General features: G+C 38.3%; 1 protein-coding gene across 6 annotated transcripts in view; it reads right to left on the bottom strand.

Moving 5' to 3' along the window:
• Nucleotides 1-3,921: 3,921 nt before the first annotated feature.
• LOC127438192 (target of Nesh-SH3-like) overlaps nucleotides 3,922-18,547 on the bottom strand; it is a 30,835-nt gene continuing 16,209 nt past the window's right edge. The window contains exons 10-22 of one of the 6 annotated variants that reach the window (XM_051693569.1): nucleotides 16,734-16,931; nucleotides 14,122-14,295; nucleotides 13,184-13,249; nucleotides 10,653-10,721; nucleotides 9,831-9,941; nucleotides 9,514-9,603; nucleotides 9,136-9,345; nucleotides 8,769-8,874; nucleotides 8,090-8,169; nucleotides 6,924-6,953; nucleotides 6,081-6,239; nucleotides 5,846-5,968; nucleotides 3,922-5,391 (exon numbers count right to left, since the gene is read on the bottom strand). In XM_051693569.1, the coding sequence (XP_051549529.1) occupies nucleotides 5,276-5,391; nucleotides 5,846-5,968; nucleotides 6,081-6,239; nucleotides 6,924-6,953; nucleotides 8,090-8,169; nucleotides 8,769-8,874; nucleotides 9,136-9,345; nucleotides 9,514-9,603; nucleotides 9,831-9,941; nucleotides 10,653-10,721; nucleotides 13,184-13,249; nucleotides 14,122-14,295; nucleotides 16,734-16,931 (1,532 nt within the window). In that variant the 3' untranslated portion in view covers nucleotides 3,922-5,275. Of the gene's footprint in view, nucleotides 5,392-5,845; nucleotides 5,969-6,080; nucleotides 6,240-6,923; nucleotides 6,954-8,089; nucleotides 8,170-8,768; nucleotides 8,875-9,135; nucleotides 9,346-9,513; nucleotides 9,604-9,830; nucleotides 9,945-10,652; nucleotides 10,722-13,183; nucleotides 13,250-14,121; nucleotides 14,296-16,733; nucleotides 16,932-18,547 lie in introns of all 6 variants that reach the window. The other 5 variants (XM_051693568.1, XM_051693570.1, XM_051693571.1 and 2 more) reach the window with 5 other exon arrangements.

The following is an 18,547-nucleotide window of genomic DNA, read 5'->3' as shown; positions in this document are numbered from 1 at the left end:
TGCATTTAATTACACTTGTAGTTGCACTGATAACTTTACCCCTAACCCTAACCCAACACTTACTCCAAAACCTACCCATACCTCAACCTCAGTAGCAGCAAATGTGGGCATTTTTCAGAGCAACATGTAGTTACACAGTAAATACAGAGTCTTGTATGTATTTAATATTAGTTCATAACAGTTAAGGCCACCTAATATAAAGTGTGACCAAACATAGTTATGCAAACACAGTTAACGAGGTGGAAAAGGATTTGAGGCTGTATCTCGGCAACGCTGTGTCCTATCGAAACTAAACTTGGTATGCCTCATGAGGACCATGGTCTGAGGGCACATGCAGAGTTTCATGACACCTATGGGTCAAGAATTGTTAAAAATAGCTTTTTTTTTTTGCCTGTAACTTTTGAATCGTATGTCCTAAAATCATGGGTTTGATGTCTGTGGATTCCTTAGGTCATGTGGATTTCAATGATACCATATTGACATTTATTAAAAAATCTTTTAAATACATTGTCAGATTTCAAAGAAAATGTTTATGCATCATCGACATCATGTCCTGATGATACTTGAGCAGTTTGGAGACAGTACCACCTATATTTCAAAAGATAACCCACACTTGTGTGCTGACTCTAACCTCAGGAAGTCTCTTTGCCACTCAGTGGGTATGTCAACTGAGTGGCTCAGTGTGTTAAAGCACTGATTTAAAGTTCAAAAGGTCCTAGATTCCGTTCCCAGGTGGGCCAGTGTTAGAGTTAGTGTAATATTGTACTGGAGATATTTGTACTGTTTACTGAATAGTTGCAGGGCTTATCACAGATAATTTCTGTTTGGAGGTATACTTCTTGTTCTTCTTTGTCTTGGTGTTGTTCTTCTGATATATAGGGGAGTGATATCATTTGAAAGGGTTGAGAAGTTTGGAGACAGCATCACATGTAGTTCAAAAGAACATGGTCTGTTTAGCATGATTATCATGATACATGCTATGATAGCTTAGAATGCTAATTGGTTAGCATGTTAACTGTTGGGTTTTCTGTCTTATAAAGTTATTTGATCACAATGCTATCTGTAGGGCAACATTAGCTTGCCATGCTAATCAGTTAACATGATAATCAACTAGCATGCTAATCAGTTAAATACATAATGACCAGTCTGTTCTTTCTTTCTGCTGTGTTTGTCTCTCCACCATTTTGAATATTTTTTTTTTTTTTTTTTATTCAAAGCTTGGCGACTCTCAGCTTGGTATATCTCTTCAGCAACTGGAAAACCTGTGGCAATGTGCTCCAGCAGTATGATGCAACATACCTGTGTGTTGTGGTGGAAAGTTTGCTGGTTCAAGACCAGCTTGGGATGACTGGAAAAACTTTGAGTAATTGCAAAATGCCTCATGACTGGTTTGTTCTTTCTTTCTTCTGTGTTTGATATCAGCCATATCGGCACTCCACCCTTTTGAATAGTTTTTAAATTTAAAACATGCTGACTCTCATCTTGGTATATCTCTCCAACACCTGTAAAACATGTGGCACAGTGGTCAGTGTGCCATGCCTTTGTGCTCTGGAGATCAAAAGATTGCCAGCTTGGGGCAACTTGCAAAGTTTTGAGGATTTGCAAAATACATTATGACCTGTCTGTTCTTTCTTTTTGCTGTGATTGATATCAGCCATGTCGTCTCTCCAGCATTTTGAATAATTTTTTTTTATTATTCAAAACCTGATGACTCTAAGCTTGGTATATTTCTTCAACACCTGTGGCAGTGTGATCCAGTGCACTATACCTGTGTGCTTTGAAGATCAAAAGATTGCTGGATTGAGACCAACTTGGGGCAACTGGAAAAACTTTGAGTAATTGCAAAATACATCATGACTGGTTTGTTCTTTCTTTCTGTTGTGTTTGATAGCCATATCTTCACACCACCATTTAAAAAATATTTTGTATTAAAAACCTGCTGACTCTCAGCTTGGTATGTCTCTTTAGCACCTGTAAAACTTTTCTGTTTCTATAACTTTTTTGGTGACTTGTGTAGGGTGGGGTTGCTTTGTATGTCATAGGGCAATGTGTTGTACTTACTATGAAGTAATGCTTGCCATATCAGAGATTTTTTTAAATTCTGTTTACTGAATTGTTGCTGAGCTTTTCCCCAAGCAAATTTCAATTTTCCCCTTTGTTGAAAAGTTACATGAATATAAAGTTGATCACGGTAACAGCTGTGCTTGGCTGCAATTCCACTAAGTTCAGTATGTCCCTTTGTTGACTGGTAATTCTGTGTGGTGTAGTGGGTAGTACACTGAACTCTTGAACAGAAAGTCATGGTTTCAAATATGTCCTGGGGCAGTAAGATCTTTGGGTTGTGTTTAGTGTTGTGCAGTGGTTGCTTTGCTGGTGCTTAGCCCAGTAATGCTATATTTTGGGCCCAAGAACTGAAAATGCGGAGGCCCTATTGTTCTTCTAAGGATTATTATTATTATTATTATTATTATTATTATTATTATTATTAGGGTCCAAGAACTGAAAGTGCGGAGGAGTGTGGACGTGTAAACTGGGTGTGTAAGGGGGGCTCTGTAGCACCCCCATTTTCACCTAGAGTCACCAAACTTGGTACATATATTATTCTCATCAAGTCGAACAACTTTCACACTTATAGTCATTAGCTCGCCCAATAGGAAGTCGGCCATTTTGGATTATCTGAAAATCGCAAGCTCTGAACATTTAAATCCTCCTCCTAGTTTGTGATCTTTGGGTTGTGGTTAATGCTGTGCAGTGCTTGCCATTTCGGTGCTTGCAGCTATATTTTAAAATTGTACTTGTCCTTATGAAAGTTACTCATTGTTCTTTCATTGTTTAACAGTGACATTTGTAATATTAAGGCCATGACCACAGGTAAGACCAAGGTTGGCTCCCAATTACCATGGTTATGTCAATGTAGACAGTATATATATATATATATATATATATAAAAAAAAGAAAAAAAAAATATATAGTACTTGTTATGAAAAAAGAGTCTACATACTTTTAGAAACTTTAAATACAACTTTCACAGTTAAAAATGAAGTCTTATAGAATTGTGTGTGTGCTGCAGTGGTTCATTTTAAACCACACTTCATTCGCCTCACACAGGTGCGCATGTAAGTTATGAGAGGTATATTTAGTCCTTATAAAGTGCTGATGAATACATTTAAATTTACTTTGGCTGCAGAGAATATTACATTCAGAAAAAACCCTGAAAACATCACCAGCCACCAGTGGCTAGTAAGAGTGACGGAGTTACCCACCACTGCCGTGATCTACCCGCATTTGGCAGGTACTCTTTCACATGTACGATCAGTTTGAATACACTAGGCTGGGCTCAGACGTGTACAATCAAACCGGTGTGATCTGCATTCATGCTGCTGTTTACCAGCAAAATCGGTTGTCATAATGACTGAAGCAGTTGTCATAATGAACCAGCTGCTCAAATAGTCTTTTCAGCATCACAATACCTTTATTTTTATATAATACAAACTTTCAAACAATCCTTAAATAAAAGTATAAAGCCATTACCATCTGAGCGCACTATTTTGATGCAGTGCTGTGGCCATGTTTTCTGCTGTCAAAGAATATACAAACAAGTCAGTCCACTCCAGCCTACTCCCATTCCATTCATCACAACCACTTCCAGGGCTGGGAGAGTGGATGTGCTAGGTTTTAAGAACCTTCTATGCTCCTCCTTTTGTATGCTTCTATGATGATACAAACTCAGAATCCCATCTTGCATTGCAACGAAAATATGGCAGTGCACATAGTCGGCAAGCGTATTCACGATCGCATCTTATCTATCTTAATCAATCATTATAAACATCTAAAGACTGCATTATATGTTTGATAATATATCATCTGACCTTCAGTGCACCCGCTGTGATATAATCTGTCCTCCAGTGCATCTGCTGTGAAGTGTAAGGTAAGATTTATTTTAATTACAGCATGCATTAAAGAACTCCCGCTGGGAAATCTGTCAGTACAGGAGAACTCACGTGCGAAAAGGTTAATGTCAAGCCCTGGTTTCATTGTAATCTTAAAAATATCTATGGTGCTATAACAAAAGAGAAAAATAGGACACAGATGGTTTTCTTACAAAAAGAAACAGAACTTTTGATATTTATTATTGAAAAATACATACAGAAATTGAGGAAACATGTCCTAAAAACATCAATATCATCTTACAAACTCCATAAAAATATGAATAAGTCAGATAAAATCTGCCAAGAGGACCGGCAGGGGAAAAAAAACTGTACAAAATATGTAACCCATACAAGCTGTACTTTGTTTAGATCTTCAAGATTCCTTGAATATCTCTCGATTAACACTCAAAGAAAGAGGTTTTTTTAAGAAGGCCAGAGCGGTGTGACTTGAATTGTGTTTCACAAGCTTGAGGGGGAAGATTTTTAATCCTTACATAGGTTTCCTGAAAAAATACTCTCTCCATATACATATAAATACATTTGTGCTGTGCAAATTGCAAGTGTAAGGTCCTCCTTACAATCTAGAACCAAAAAAATTCACCAGGGCTTACAACTGAAGACCATAGCCATGGTACAAACATCTGACTGAATGTTAATTTGCATGTTTTGTGCCTGTAATCCCAACCTGTTGTAAACATAGATGTGTCATCGCATTTTTTCTATGTTAGTGGGGTTAACCTGACTTTTTGAGCCTTTTGCTAATACAATGTGTTTGTAAAAGCAACATAGCAAAGAGTCCCAGCTATACATATGAGTTTCAGTTTACATCTGACATAGAGACTTACAATATCAGTACTAAACTAATACAGCTGCCTCTGGTGATAGACAAAAGCCCAGGCTGTCTTTACTGCTTAAGCGCATAATCAAAGCCTGGCCCTTCCTCACTAAAAAAAAAAAAAAAAAAACATTACAAGAAACATGGCACCACAAACTTTGATAAATAATATTACACAAAATATCAAAATAGTTTCAGGGAGCCAGCTTCCCAATATTTAAACAAGTCTTTTTTTTCCTTTCTTTTTTATATTCATCACTTCAATGTATTTGAAGTAGTTTATCTCATAGTGAATTATTTCATTTTCTCTAGTTATCGAACGATAAATAAAGAGATGAGGCATTGTTTTGCTATTACATATCACAAATGCGCTCAAAAGAATTCCCTGACTCTTTGATCCTGTACACTATTATACATGGTACGACCTTTAGTGACTTAGGCTGAGGAGTGACCGCACTCCCAACCAATGAGAGTTGCTCTTGTGGGTTCTGTGTGGACACTTGCTTGAGTCCTACCATTTCCCTGGGATTGGCGTTCCACATTCATACCATGCAACATAGGTGATGTGGGAGTTTCCACCTATCTGACCAAAGTTGACTGGCTCTTGTCTCATTGCTCTGAAGTAGCCTAAAAGACATTAAGAAAAGTATTAGACTCAGGTACATCAATTTAAAGCCATCAAATTCTCAAAGCTGAAGTGTGTAATTTCTGCACCACCAAACGTAACTGCAAAAAATTTTTCAAACAGCTTTCCTGCAACTTTGCTATGTTGGGCTGGTTAGGACGCTGAAAAAATAGGCAATATTTTTATAGTGCCAAAAAGTCACAGTGTTACACTTTTGGGGGAATCCACCCTAGAAAGATGTATTTACACTGTCTCTGCACAATTAAGCTGGGATAGTATCAAGTATTTTTACATCGAAAAAATTACACACTTCGGCTTTAATGTCCTGTCTAGGTTAGAAGAGAAGACTACTTTTTGTAACAATCTAAAATGTCAAATGGTTAAAATGTTTGTGGTGGAAAGTATATTTGACATTATATTTGTTCTCCTTTGTTGTTTTTCCTGGAACTGTGCTACCTGGCCTGTCTGGCAGCTGGTCTGCTGGTAGTTGAGTGCCTGTTCTTCCATCTAGGAATGAGTCCACAAACTGGCAGTGGTCCTCACCATGTCCTGTCTGGTCTCCAATGTTGTAGAATTTACCTGAAGGGTCAAGGAAAGGAGAGAGTTGCCCATTTAAAGTCAACCGTACCATATAAAATGAACACAAAATTTAAAATGGATCAGCTTTGGTAATTGTTTTTGTGAGACTTACCATTGAGGGAGTCGCTCAGGTAGATCTTGTACCGTAGGGAGTTACAGAGCTGGATGCCAACGAATTTGCGGTACCACGTCCTCTTCACATACTGCTTCCCATTGCACTCAGAGTAGGAGTCAGTTTTGAAGGGGAACTGCGTCCAAATGGCATCTTTACCTGAATGCAATGCAGAACAACCACAGAATGTTATTTTATGAACTGATCAGCCCAGATATTATGTTCTGGAATATATTGTGCAGAGCATTGAGACATCAATGTTTCATTCAGTTGACTTTTCAAAAGAACATTGGAGTGCAGACACAATTTTTGTAGATACACATGTTAGCAAAGGCTTGCTTGACAAAGAGTAAAGGGGCTGTTCCATTAGTCTCTGTTTCCATTGGCTCCTGACACAATATTTTCTTACTATTGGCATACTTGATATCCATTGTTTCATTACTCTGTTGATTTAGGCTTGAATAGTATATATTCCAATACACCAAGAAGAAATCAAGGGAGTTGAATACCAGACTGACCCTTTGGCCAACAACTGAAAGAAGGTAAATGGAGCCCTTGTTGTTGAGTGGGGTCTGTCAGTTACATGAAGGAGGATGCTATTATCCATTTGCCACTCTTGGGTAAATGTTATGTCTGGCTGAGAATTGTATGTGGAAGAAGTGGACTCATAGGATGTCCACACAGCTTTCCTTTGCCTTCTGAATTTTTTTTTTTTTTTTTACTTTAATATTTCTATTTATTTGCCTCTGCAGTCTATAGGACTATTCATTACATTATCCATTTATTCAACAGATTGTAATTTTTCACCTGAGAGAATAAGGGTTGTAAAGAAGAAACACATACCTGAGACATTCTCACTCACTCGTGGATCCGCTGCAAGAGAAAACAGGAATAAAACGAGGAGGAATCAGAAATGATGGCTTTTTTTTATAGCCACCTGGCCATAGAGACAATTAAAATAATTTGTAGACTATAGGAAAGTTACTGACACATATCAGCCAATTCTGCATTGGCTATCCATGGGTGGGCAGAGTGCCTTGAGCAATGAAGTACAATAAATTCCAACAAGCAGAAAATAGTGTTTTTCCAACAGATCTGAATCTCTCGTGTGAAGAAAGATCAGCTGGCATGAACTAACCTGCCAAAGCTATAGGGGAGAAACATTGAGCCTCAGGGACTTCTCATCTCATCACTTAGTTTTCCTCTATTGCTCTCCCATCATTGCACATATGGACTCTCTTTCCTTCCTAGTTGCCTTTGCCCTACTCTCTTTCTTTCTCTCATTCCCTTTCTTCTGCGGGCCAGATGAGCTTTAAAGCTAAAGCCCCTCCCATAAAACATGTAGATGATGTGGGTCTTTATTTGTTCATTATATATGATATGTTGTTTGTGAGCGTGTAAGACAGGCAAACATTGGCAGGGTGACAGCACTCTAGGGCTGCATCTGTGATGGGGCCAAAAGTTACGACAGTACAGGGATATGGTGGAGTCATTAAGTTAACAACAAGAAACTCATTACATACATCTCTAAGATATAAAGACAAAAATCACAAATATGGCTGACTTATGCAGACAGCAGGGCCATATGTAAAGTCATGGCAAATCAATTTGCCCCTCCTCCCTGGGGATGTTTGCATTTTATGCCACTTTTAAAACATAGCTCATGTTAAAACTGGGATTTGGGTGGTTCAACTGACCTCTTGTGTCCAATGACTCATGAGTAAACTATGACTAAGACAAACAAACATGCTGATAGCTCCAGGACCTCTGTTATTAAAATGGCATATGTTTAAAGCATGTCAATTACAAGATAAAAATCTAAATTCTATTGCAAATAACTGTTATATATATATATATATATATATATATATATATATATATATATATATATATATATATATATATATATAACCAAATGCAAATAAATGCATAATAAACCTGTCATATGTATATAACCATTTGCATATCTGCTTATTTGCAATGCATGTGCTCAAGTTTGAAAGCATTACCAGACTCTGTGTTGAAAGACACCGGTTCGCTGGGCGGCCCCTCCCCAAGCTCATTCTTGGGCTTCACCTTGAATTCATAACTGCAAAGCAAGACAAAAAGAGGCCATGTGGCATTACACTGCCTCTTTGGTCCAATCACATAAAACCATTAAGTATATTCATTTCAGATCAAAAAAGTTATACTGCTGACAGTGCAGAAAGTCTGTTTAATACCAAATTATTAAAATGTATTGGAACACTGGTGGGTTGTTTTCATATTCTACGCAAAATGAGGTTCTTATTTTCCCATATTCTGAGCCCTGAAACTTGATATATTTATTCTGCAGAGTCTGAGGACTGAAAGCCTGTGGCCACCCCTTTAATGGATCCTCCATGTGTGATGTAGAGCCATTACCAAGGCCCACGTGCCTCGAGACGCAGTCCATAGTAAGCCTTGGTTTATGTTGTGTCAACAGATCACAAGTCTATATTTAGCCTCATTAAAAAGCCAGTGAGCGTGGCGGCTCCCCTCCGGCCAGACCACAACACACAGGTCCAACACCTTGTCCAGATCTCAGGTTGCATGAAAGTACTAACACCCATGGTATATGACACCCACATAAAACAAAACTCATCTATCAAATCCACCAGGTTGCTTTGTATGGAGAGGTTAGAGAAAAATATTGCATTGAAGTTCTACCTGCTCTCTGGTTTGAGGTTCTCCACGGCTGTGTGAGTCTGGTTTGTGATCAGGATGGAAACCTGTTCACCATCAGGTCCTTTAGTAGTGGAGATAACCTCATATTCTGAAGAAAGAAACAATTGAAAATAAAATGTGAATAGGGTAGAGTAAGGGTTAAGGTTTGAATCATCAAAGTCAAAGGATAGGGTTTAACTCCTCAAAGTCAAGGGTTAGGGTTTGACTTATTGAAGTCAAGGATTAGGGTTAGTGTTTAAGGTCATATTTCATTCCAACAACAAAATATAGTCCACATTTCAAGTGTTAAGGTCCTCAGATACAGTTGAGCCCAAAACTACAAACATTTTGCCATGGTCTTCAATCTTACCTTTGGTCTCATTATCTGTTTTTTCCCAGTCTAGAATGATGAAAGAGGGGCATCCTTCCACGGTCACTACAGTGAGGTTGGATGGTGCTGTTCTTGGCGGACTGGTGGCATTTTGTTCTGCTCCCTCCTCTTCAGGAAAGTAACTCAGAGAGGTGGTAATAGAGCATGGTTCATCTGGCTTTTTATCCGTCTTATAGACCACATGCGGAGCTGCAGAACACCACAATTGTGTTTCAATTAAGACACCTGTACTCTTTGCTTTGGCCTCAAAACACTCACATTAGATTTTAGACTGATTGCATTTATGATGTGAAGATGCATAATCAGCATCATTGAGACTGCTTGACACGACTAGTTCAGAGTGAAAAGTCTCATTACCAATGTAGCGTTCTTTGCCCATGGCATCAACTTTAGAGGCAGGAATGGAGCTGAACACTGAAGAGTTCTCCCATGTCTCAAAGTGGGGTGCTAGAACACAAAATAAGTGTCAACCAATTTCAACAAAATCATTGTTGAAAGATTGTTTCTACCTGGGTATTTGTACACACCAAGTGAAACTTTGGGCACACATTCAGCAGACATTTGTACCTTCAGTAGAATATCTGAACACTTCCAGATTTGTTTTCAGGGTAGGAGACAATTACAAAGAGGTAAGGCCAAATTATCACATTTTAAAGCATCCTATGCACACATACCTATAACTGCAGGAGCTGACGTTGTTTTTGGTTTGAATGGTTTCGCTGTAACAGGAGTCAGCGCCAGTTTTAAGATGGAGGTTTTGTCCTGATTCAGGTCTGTCATCTTGTCTGCTGTGTACACAAAGAAGTTAATTTATGCAATTGTTTAATGACATCTTCCTTAATTGTTTAGTCATTCTTTACAAAATAGACAAAGTTTTTTTTCCCCTTAGGGACAATTATGATTAAGAGCACCCAAAGGCATGTGCTATCTTTGTTACTATGACAACACTTCATAAATAAAGATGATTCTTCAATGTTTTTTTTGCAGCACCTTAGGTTTAGCAAATTCAGCATTTTTTCTGTTTAGGGTTCTTGATTCAGCTATGTGGTTCTTTTCAGTTTTTTTTTTCAGATCAGTATATTCATTTCTTGGTTCTTTAAAGTAGGGTTTTTCAACTTTTACGACCCAGGGATACCCCATCCAGACCCTCAACCACCCCAATGACCACCAAAATAAGAAAGTTAGATTTTCTCAATAATTTCTTAACTTTTTAATTATAACTTTTACAAACATTATTACCTTCTTCAAACCTTCTTGACAATACATTTAAAACATATATAGAATATTTTTAGATTATTAAAGAAAATCTTGCAAATGCAAATGAGCTTTGCGGCAAACTTGCTGCAAATTGTCCATTGTTGCCAAAGGTTTGCCAGAGGTTCACCACTACCAGCGAAGAGCTGCAAACTTTTGGCAAATATTTGTGGAGAATAAAAAGCTTATTTGCATGTGAAAATAATGAGTACAAAATGTGGTCAATCTATTTTGTTACCTACCCAATCCTCCTGGTTTGCCCACAAGATTAGTCTTTTTTGCTGGAATAGGTAGACGTGCAGCTGGAGAACCTATGATGACATGAGAGTTGAAATCACTGTTACTTCAGGCCAGAATTAAGTATCCTCCTCTCTTTTTTCTCTCATCTGTATCCAGTAATAATGAACTTAAGATGAGTATGCAGTCATTTGACAATTGCCCCCCAAAAAATATCCAGCACTGCAGCAAAAGGTCAGAAGTAGCCCTTCCTTCTAATCACCGCAAATCTTCTTAGCATTCTCTTAAATTCTTGTGAAAAACAGTGGAACACATCACTACCACCCTTAGCTCAACTACTTTTCTGCAAACCGATGTGGGTTAAATGAGTTTGACTCCTCTTTGAGTTTTAATTTATACATTTTTTGCACGTTTTTAGCTTTTTAGTTATCTGTGGAAATAAAATCATACCCCTGATTCAATAAGAAGAAATATTATAGCACAACAGAAATTATTATCATCTTTAACCTTTCATTGTCTATATCAAGACAAACCACGATAATCAAGCCAAAACTCACTACATCAATCCATGTGACACCGTTAAAATGTTCCTGCTTGGAAAATTGCTCAAACTTAATGCATATTCTAAAATATGTCTCACTAAAATGAAAACACCTGTTGTCAGTTACCCTTGTCTGTGATGGGAGCCAAATATATAACAATCAAGGTATTTGTCCAACTCTAACAGCAAAGAGTTCCTACGCCAAAATACATTAAATAGAAATACACTAAATGCCCTCATTTTGAGCCATAATATGGACAAACACAAGAAAACTGAAAGTTGAAAAATGGATTTGAAATGTTTTTTCAATCTTTGGTATCTGAAGTATGTCACACTCTAAATAGAAAATTGAATATGGTTAAGTGCTCAAATTATCCTTTTACACAACTATAATTCTTTGTTTACTTTCTTTGTGAATCTGCACTTTGGATGCTTTGCATAGGAGAAGCAAATTGAGAGGTCAAACTCACTTGTGAAGTTTATTGCAAATGAAAGAAAATTCCCTTGACTGTTTTCTTTCTGATTGCATGGATGAAGTCTAAACATTGGCACTTCAACTGCCTTTCAGGCCTTCAGTTCTCCATGCCATCTTGCAGTACAGCCAAAAGCAAACAGGCAAGAGCATGTGGACCCTTCCCAGGAAAACTAATTTAATTCATATCCGAGGCACCATGTTGAAATCCTCAGTTCATCACGGGATAATCAAACAGAGCTCAGCTCCCTAAACCCTGTGGTACGAGTAAGTACAGAAAATCTGGGTGGCAAAAAGCCGAAAATAAAACTAAAGACCAACAGATGTTATACTTTTGAAGGAGGAAAAGTAATTTTCTGAAGAGCTAGCCGAGGTTTTTGGTGGTGGTGACCAATGTTTTGGTCTCATGCAGTCTGTGGTTAAATGCTTTCAAGGTGCTAGTCAAGAGGGCAGTCGCTGTCAAATGAATCTGCCCATGTTGTTGCCATAGAACATCCATCAGTGTTAGGCACCAATTGGCCATGATTACAGCAGATGGGATGTGAACTTATGTAAACAAATCATGCTAATTAAAGCTTATTGCTCAGGTGCCAATGGTCTCTTCACAAATTATATGTTGATTTGTTGTATTCCACTGTTTTTGCACAAGTCAAAGGATGTGACACTCCTAAATGCACTCCTCAGCATTTAGGCTATATAGTGTACATGCATACATAAAGTAGTTAGGGGGTTATGTTGGTGGTTGTAACAACCTTATCTTCAATTTCTGAGCAAAAACTTATCCCAAAAGCTCTTGTGATTGTGAACTATGATTTTTACAGTTGCATTTTTGCCTGTAGTTTAAAAGGGATGCAAACTAAGAGTGCACAGATTATCTAATACCATGAATTTCCAGCTTTTTACAGAGACATGGACATACAATATGGCAGAATGAAAAAGACTTCACACCACATGGAAGCTTGTGACTACAATAAAGCATGCAAGTAGTCATGCACACCATAATATCAACCAGAAGCAGCTACAGTCCTCTGTAGAAGGGAGTAACAAACATTATTGCTAAAACACACAATTAAAAGAGCCACAGAATGTTACCAGACAGTTTAAGACAATGTGGTGGGTTTTTGTGTCTTCCAAAAAACAGAATTCATGTTTTCTCTAAAAAATAAATAAAAATGCTCTACAGCATAATTTTAAAAGTACCACATTGATGGTGTTGGTTTACAAATGAAAGAAACATCTCAGCCATTGAAAATCTGGGAAAAAGCTTTTGACAATTACACCACAAAGCTCGCGACAGCACAGGATCTGCAGAAGCTTGCAAAACAACAACAAACGTTGAAGACAACATGACAGATTTGCCAGCAAATGGGTTGACTGGTGAATGACCAAATGGTTGGAAAAAGGCAGGTTTACAGGAGATGGAAATGGATGGTAAGGACACCAACATGGGCTGCATCACAAAACAATGTTTCTGCGGGTTAATGATGGCTAACACACACAGAGTACGAATCAACTCTTTTTACCCATTCTTGCTCTGGACCACATGACTTGTTTGGGAAGAGAGAGTCCCTTATGGTGTTCACCGTTAGCTGTGGGGGGGGGGGGAGGAGGAAAGTGGATGTTATGGAATAAAGGAAAACTATGGCAGCATCATATTGTATTTTTATTTTTATTTTTTTATTATTTTTTTCGGTTGAGGTTCACAGCAGCTGAGCAAAATCATGGTTTACAAAGACCCACAGATGGAAGTTAAGTGGAATTATAGGTGGCCACTCAACTGCCTGGGGAGAAGAGAGGCTCTTTAAGATGAGATTAGTGCACCAGCAGTCTATATGCCCGTCAGGCAAAAAAACACATATTTAACACAGTAAATCTGTCAAAGAGTGACAGGTTGATGGCCGGTTTGTACACACACTACATGTTGCAAAGGAGAAAATGTGGTTCTGAAGAGAGACTGAGAAGCCTGCCAATCTGTGGTGCTGCAAGACAAATGCAACCAAAATAACTTGGTGCTGGTAGTGGAGAATAAAGGGCAACTTAATGTAAAAGTTCTTCACAGAGCAAAGATCATAACATGACTGAACAAGGGGCTGAAATAAAAAAGAAAGAGTGAAAGAAAGAAAGAAAAAGAGCAGAGTAGGACCCTACTAGAATAATCCATTTTAAACTGTTAGTTGTGTTTTGGAACATGGTAGCTGGTTTCTAGCTGGTCCAAGTTGGTCATCAGCCTCCAAGGTCCAAGCTTTTCATTAGCTAATCGACCATGCCCCAAAAACCAGCTACACCACCTTAAGGTGGTTTGACAAGCTGGTAGATTTTTTTTCCCCTCGCTTGTCCTAGATGGTCTACCAGCTCAGACCAGCTTTGACCAACTAGAAACCAGCTACCAGGTTCCACAATGCTGCTAACAGTTCAAGCTGAGTTTTTTAGTAGGGGATGGGGTAGAAATAGTTTATTTTACCCCCATATCTTCGGGAGGAGTCACCGAGCCTGGGGGAGGAAGGTCTCAAGCCATTAGATAGAGGAGAGAAAGGGTCTTTGCCCAGTGATGTATGGTTCCTGCTGGACACTGTTAGGATTGAATCATTGGGTTTGGGTGGAAGAGAAGAGATCGGGCCATTCCGGATGCTCTTACCTAGATGGAACAAAAACAGCAACCGCAGATTTGGTTACGCAGTGTCAGCTTTGGGAAGTGAATTGAATGCTGGGGCAGAGATGTCTACATTTAACATAGTTAGCTAGCTCTGTTTCAGTTAACCTACTATTGAGTCATTTGATTTTTCTACTAATAGTGCTCAATTAAAAAGTTGTGACATAACTACTTCATTTTTACTACATGTTTTCTGTGGTGAATGTTACGTCCAATTTTGCTAAATGGATGTATGTTAAAATGTTTTAAACAAAGCTAAAATTACTGCATTCTTATTGGTAGCTGAAATCTTTATCAAATTAGCCAATATTTTTAATAAATGAACACATAAGTAGCAGGGGTATGTGTAGAACTTTGGCATTCAAAGTCTGTGGAAATTCCAAGCAGGCCTAATCAAACTGGAGATTTAACCAAAGTCTTTCTAGCAAGTCAGTCGACTGGCAGCCATCTTTGGAATGCTCTCAAGCAGCTATTTTTCTATGTGAACAAGCTGCATTCAAGTCAGCTCCTATCTACTTGAATGGAGAAAGACCGAAATCTCGAAAATAGTTGGTCAAGATTACAATCAAAGAACATATTTCAAATCAGTGGTAAAATCTGACAACACTGGTATCATAAATTGTGCTTCTTTACCTTAGATTACACAAAGAAAACAAAAACAAAAATTCCTGGCTTGTATAGCTAATCGCATTCTCGAGTTGATTGACAGGCATTGTCTATTCCTTTGTTACCTTAGCAACATGCTAATGCCAAACTTGAGTTGAGTCAGAGACTATTTAGCAGAGACAGGCCACTTCTAACGAATGTAGAAAGGAAGTCCCGCCTTACAGGTAAAAGAGGCAATCACCATTTAGATACAGACATTGCCTGTAAATCAACTTGAGAATGTGCATTAGCATTCCTGGCTATACAAGCCAGGAATTGTTTTTTTTTCTTCTGCGTAATCTGAGGTAAAGAAGCACAATTTATGATTCCAGTGTTGTCAGATTTTACTGCTGATCTGAAATATGTTCTTTGATCGTAATCTTGACCAACTGTTTTCGGGGTTTTGTTCTTTCCCCATTCAAGTTATGAGCTGCTCTTGTATGCTGCTTGTTTACCATAAAATAGCTTCCCAAAAGCATTCCAAAGATGGCCGCTGAGTGGACTGACTTGCTAGAAAGACTTTAATACAACTAATTTCAGAGAATTTAACCATTTTCGTGCTTGATGTTTGATCTCCACGTGCATGCGCGAATGGAATCATTACAGCCCATTTTCTTAAAAAAAAAAAAAAAAAGGTTTTAAGACAGCTAACATTCAAATGATTATATCTTGCCAATGGTTTGGTACAGAAAAATTCAAAATTATATCAATAGAAAGCTGAGATCTTTTTACTTCAGTGCATGAAACTCAAAATGTGGTTCTGGGTCAATGCGACTCAGAATGATTAAGCATGTCACATACAGTATAATCTGCATTTTTCTTGCAATCGTCTGCCAAATTTTGATGGGTTTTTTACTAAGCTAAGCTTACATTGCAGTGCATTCTGAATTTTCCTTCTCTGCAAACATGTCTTAGAAGGCATCATAATCATGTTACCTAACATTTGGAACATCATTCGCATTAGGAGCAGCTCACTACTGTAGCTTTTGAAACGGAGTTACCTTATCGCTAATACAATAAATTAAGTAAAACTTAGAAACTACTATTAATAGGACAACTACATGAAAGAAGCGTAAATTTAACATTAACAACATGTATGTTCTGACTATAGTGAGGCTAAACCTGAGTGTTGATAGTTGCAGTAAAGTGCATCAGTGCATTCTTGTGAAGACAAGACATGGTGTATGGGAGGAAACAGGAAAGCTGTGATTTCAGACAATAACAGACATGATATACACCGATTGGACATTTGTAATAGCCTGCCTGACAGCGCAAAACAAATAAGGGGATTCTGGAAGTTGATGTCACCATGGTTCATGCTGTTTTTTGTTTTTTTTTTGGCCCTCTAACTCACATCAGCTAGAGACAGCACTTCCTGTGATCCATAGAGCTGGAGTGTGAAATAATGTCTATCTGTTAGAGGTTACAGAATTGCTGTGTTTGATTGAAATGCGGTTTTGCACATCCATTAATTTTCCATGTCTGCATATCGTTTTCCTCTAAAACTGCACAAACAAGAGGAGAATGAATGGAATATTATCTTTGAAGTCTGATATTCTGTTTTTTAGTGTAAACTTTGCTGTGGTAGAATGTGTATGCTCGTTGAACGCTAGACAAGCTTGCGCCAAAATAAATCAACCAAGTATGTGTGTGGTAAATAATGAATCATTAGGGGAATATGTTATTTACTCATTACCTGTCAACCATCAGACCCTGAAAGTAATATTTTGTAAAAGAGGTTAAAAAAATAAATAACAAGAACAAAACTTGGGAATTACCAGTGGAACTATGTGGCATCTGAGTGGCACTAGGTGCTCTGGTTTGGGGGTGTCCGTGCTGTGTCCAGGCACCGTTGGGTGGGGAATAAGGGGTGGGGGTGACTGAAGGGCGGGAGGGTTTAGTAGGTAGGAGTTTGGGAAGTATGGGAGGAATATCCATCAGCTGAGATGAGGCATTTCTAACATGGTTGTCTGAATCTGTTTAGGAGAAAGGAGCAGATGAGCCCTCCCTACTGGAAAATCCAATCGTACCAGATTAAGGTGGTTAACTAGCTCAACCTGGTCCCCACCAGTTTAGCAAGGTTGACCAAGAAGGCCTACCAGGCCGACCTTGGCCCCATCAGCTGGTAGTCCAGCTGATCAACCATATTCTAGACCAGTGATTCCTAACTAGGTGTACCTAGGGGGTTCTTAAGTAGGTTCCAGGAGGTACTTTGAAAGTCTTGAAGGGGTGTCAATGAAGGGGTACATGACCCTGACTGATGGGATTGAGAAACACTGATGTAGACCAGCTTGGACCAGGTAATGGCCAATTAAACCATATAAAAGCATCAGCCACCTTAAATTAATCTGAGATGGATTATCCCATAGGACTGACTATTGAGACCAAAATAATGTCAAATTTCCAACAGGGTGGATTGTATGTTAGGATGTGGTTTCATTTTTTTACAGCCATGAAATTGTGAAGGCTTTACTGCAAGATTTTTACATGTGATTAACAGTTAACTCAGTTCCATCCCATAGAATCAAGATGGCATGGATTCTTGAGTGCCTGTTACAGATACAACCTGTTTCCTTCTTTATCTCCTCCCTGTTAAGGTGAGCGCTTGTTTCTGTGGTTTTGTCAAAGGGATTGAGAACGAAATTGTTGACTTTGGTCTCATAATCAGTTTGGCTCTGAGTGGAAAAACACAGAGAGAGAGTTGTACTGCTATCTTATCCAGAATTTAGAGACAGAGGAAGACAGGAAAGGAGTTGGGACTCCCAAAGTTCTGCCTTGCCCTGCTAGAACCGAAAACATGTGACTGATTCTTTCTCTGCATGCAGTGACTTCATGCAGACTGAACGAATGCCAGCGGCTCAAGATGCAAAAACTCTATAAACAAAGAATCCTTGAATTGAGGAATAAAGGAATTGATGAGGTCAGAGAAAGAGATGGTTCAGTTGCTCAGAAAATGGAAAACAAGATGAGGTTCAGACAAGGAGGCTAAAGCTGTTCCAGTCTAAGTTCACTATGACCCTTACAAAAAGTACTTAGACATTACCATGGTACAGTGATGTATCAGATGTTAATATGGTACTTTGATATACGGTGGCTTCAAAAAGTATTTGGGCACTTTTGGACCCTGATGCTAAAAATGTAAGAACTTAATTGCATAGAGAAGATACCAAAGTGGGATCTGCAAAGAAATGGTGTAAGAGAACGAACCTCACTTTCTTTTTTCTTTTTCTTTAAACCTACTGGTCTTAAAGAGCTTTTTACTGGATGTATGAATCCAGGTACCCTAAATTAATGTCCTAGGAGAGTAACCACAGGTGTAGTTCATCACATTAAATATGGACACATCATTCCACAAAGTTTGACAACCAGAAAGTGTCCAAATACTTTTTGTCTTTATTTTGAACAATATATCTATTGTTTCATCTTGTGAAATCTAACAAACTTCATTGTTTGATATTTAAATATGCATTGACATTCCGTCAGTTTTAAGTGTAGCTTAAGTGTCCAAATACATGTTAGGGCCACTATATACCAAGGTACTGAATGAATTCAATATTCATATACAGCGGTATGTACATGGGACTTCAAAGAA

The sequence above is a fragment of the Myxocyprinus asiaticus genome, chromosome 49 (genome assembly GCF_019703515.2).
Source record: "Myxocyprinus asiaticus isolate MX2 ecotype Aquarium Trade chromosome 49, UBuf_Myxa_2, whole genome shotgun sequence".
NCBI lineage: Eukaryota > Metazoa > Chordata > Actinopteri > Cypriniformes > Catostomidae > Myxocyprinus > Myxocyprinus asiaticus.
The sequence above is the reverse complement of the archived record's forward strand: the minus strand, read 5'-3'. Positions and strand labels throughout refer to the sequence as shown.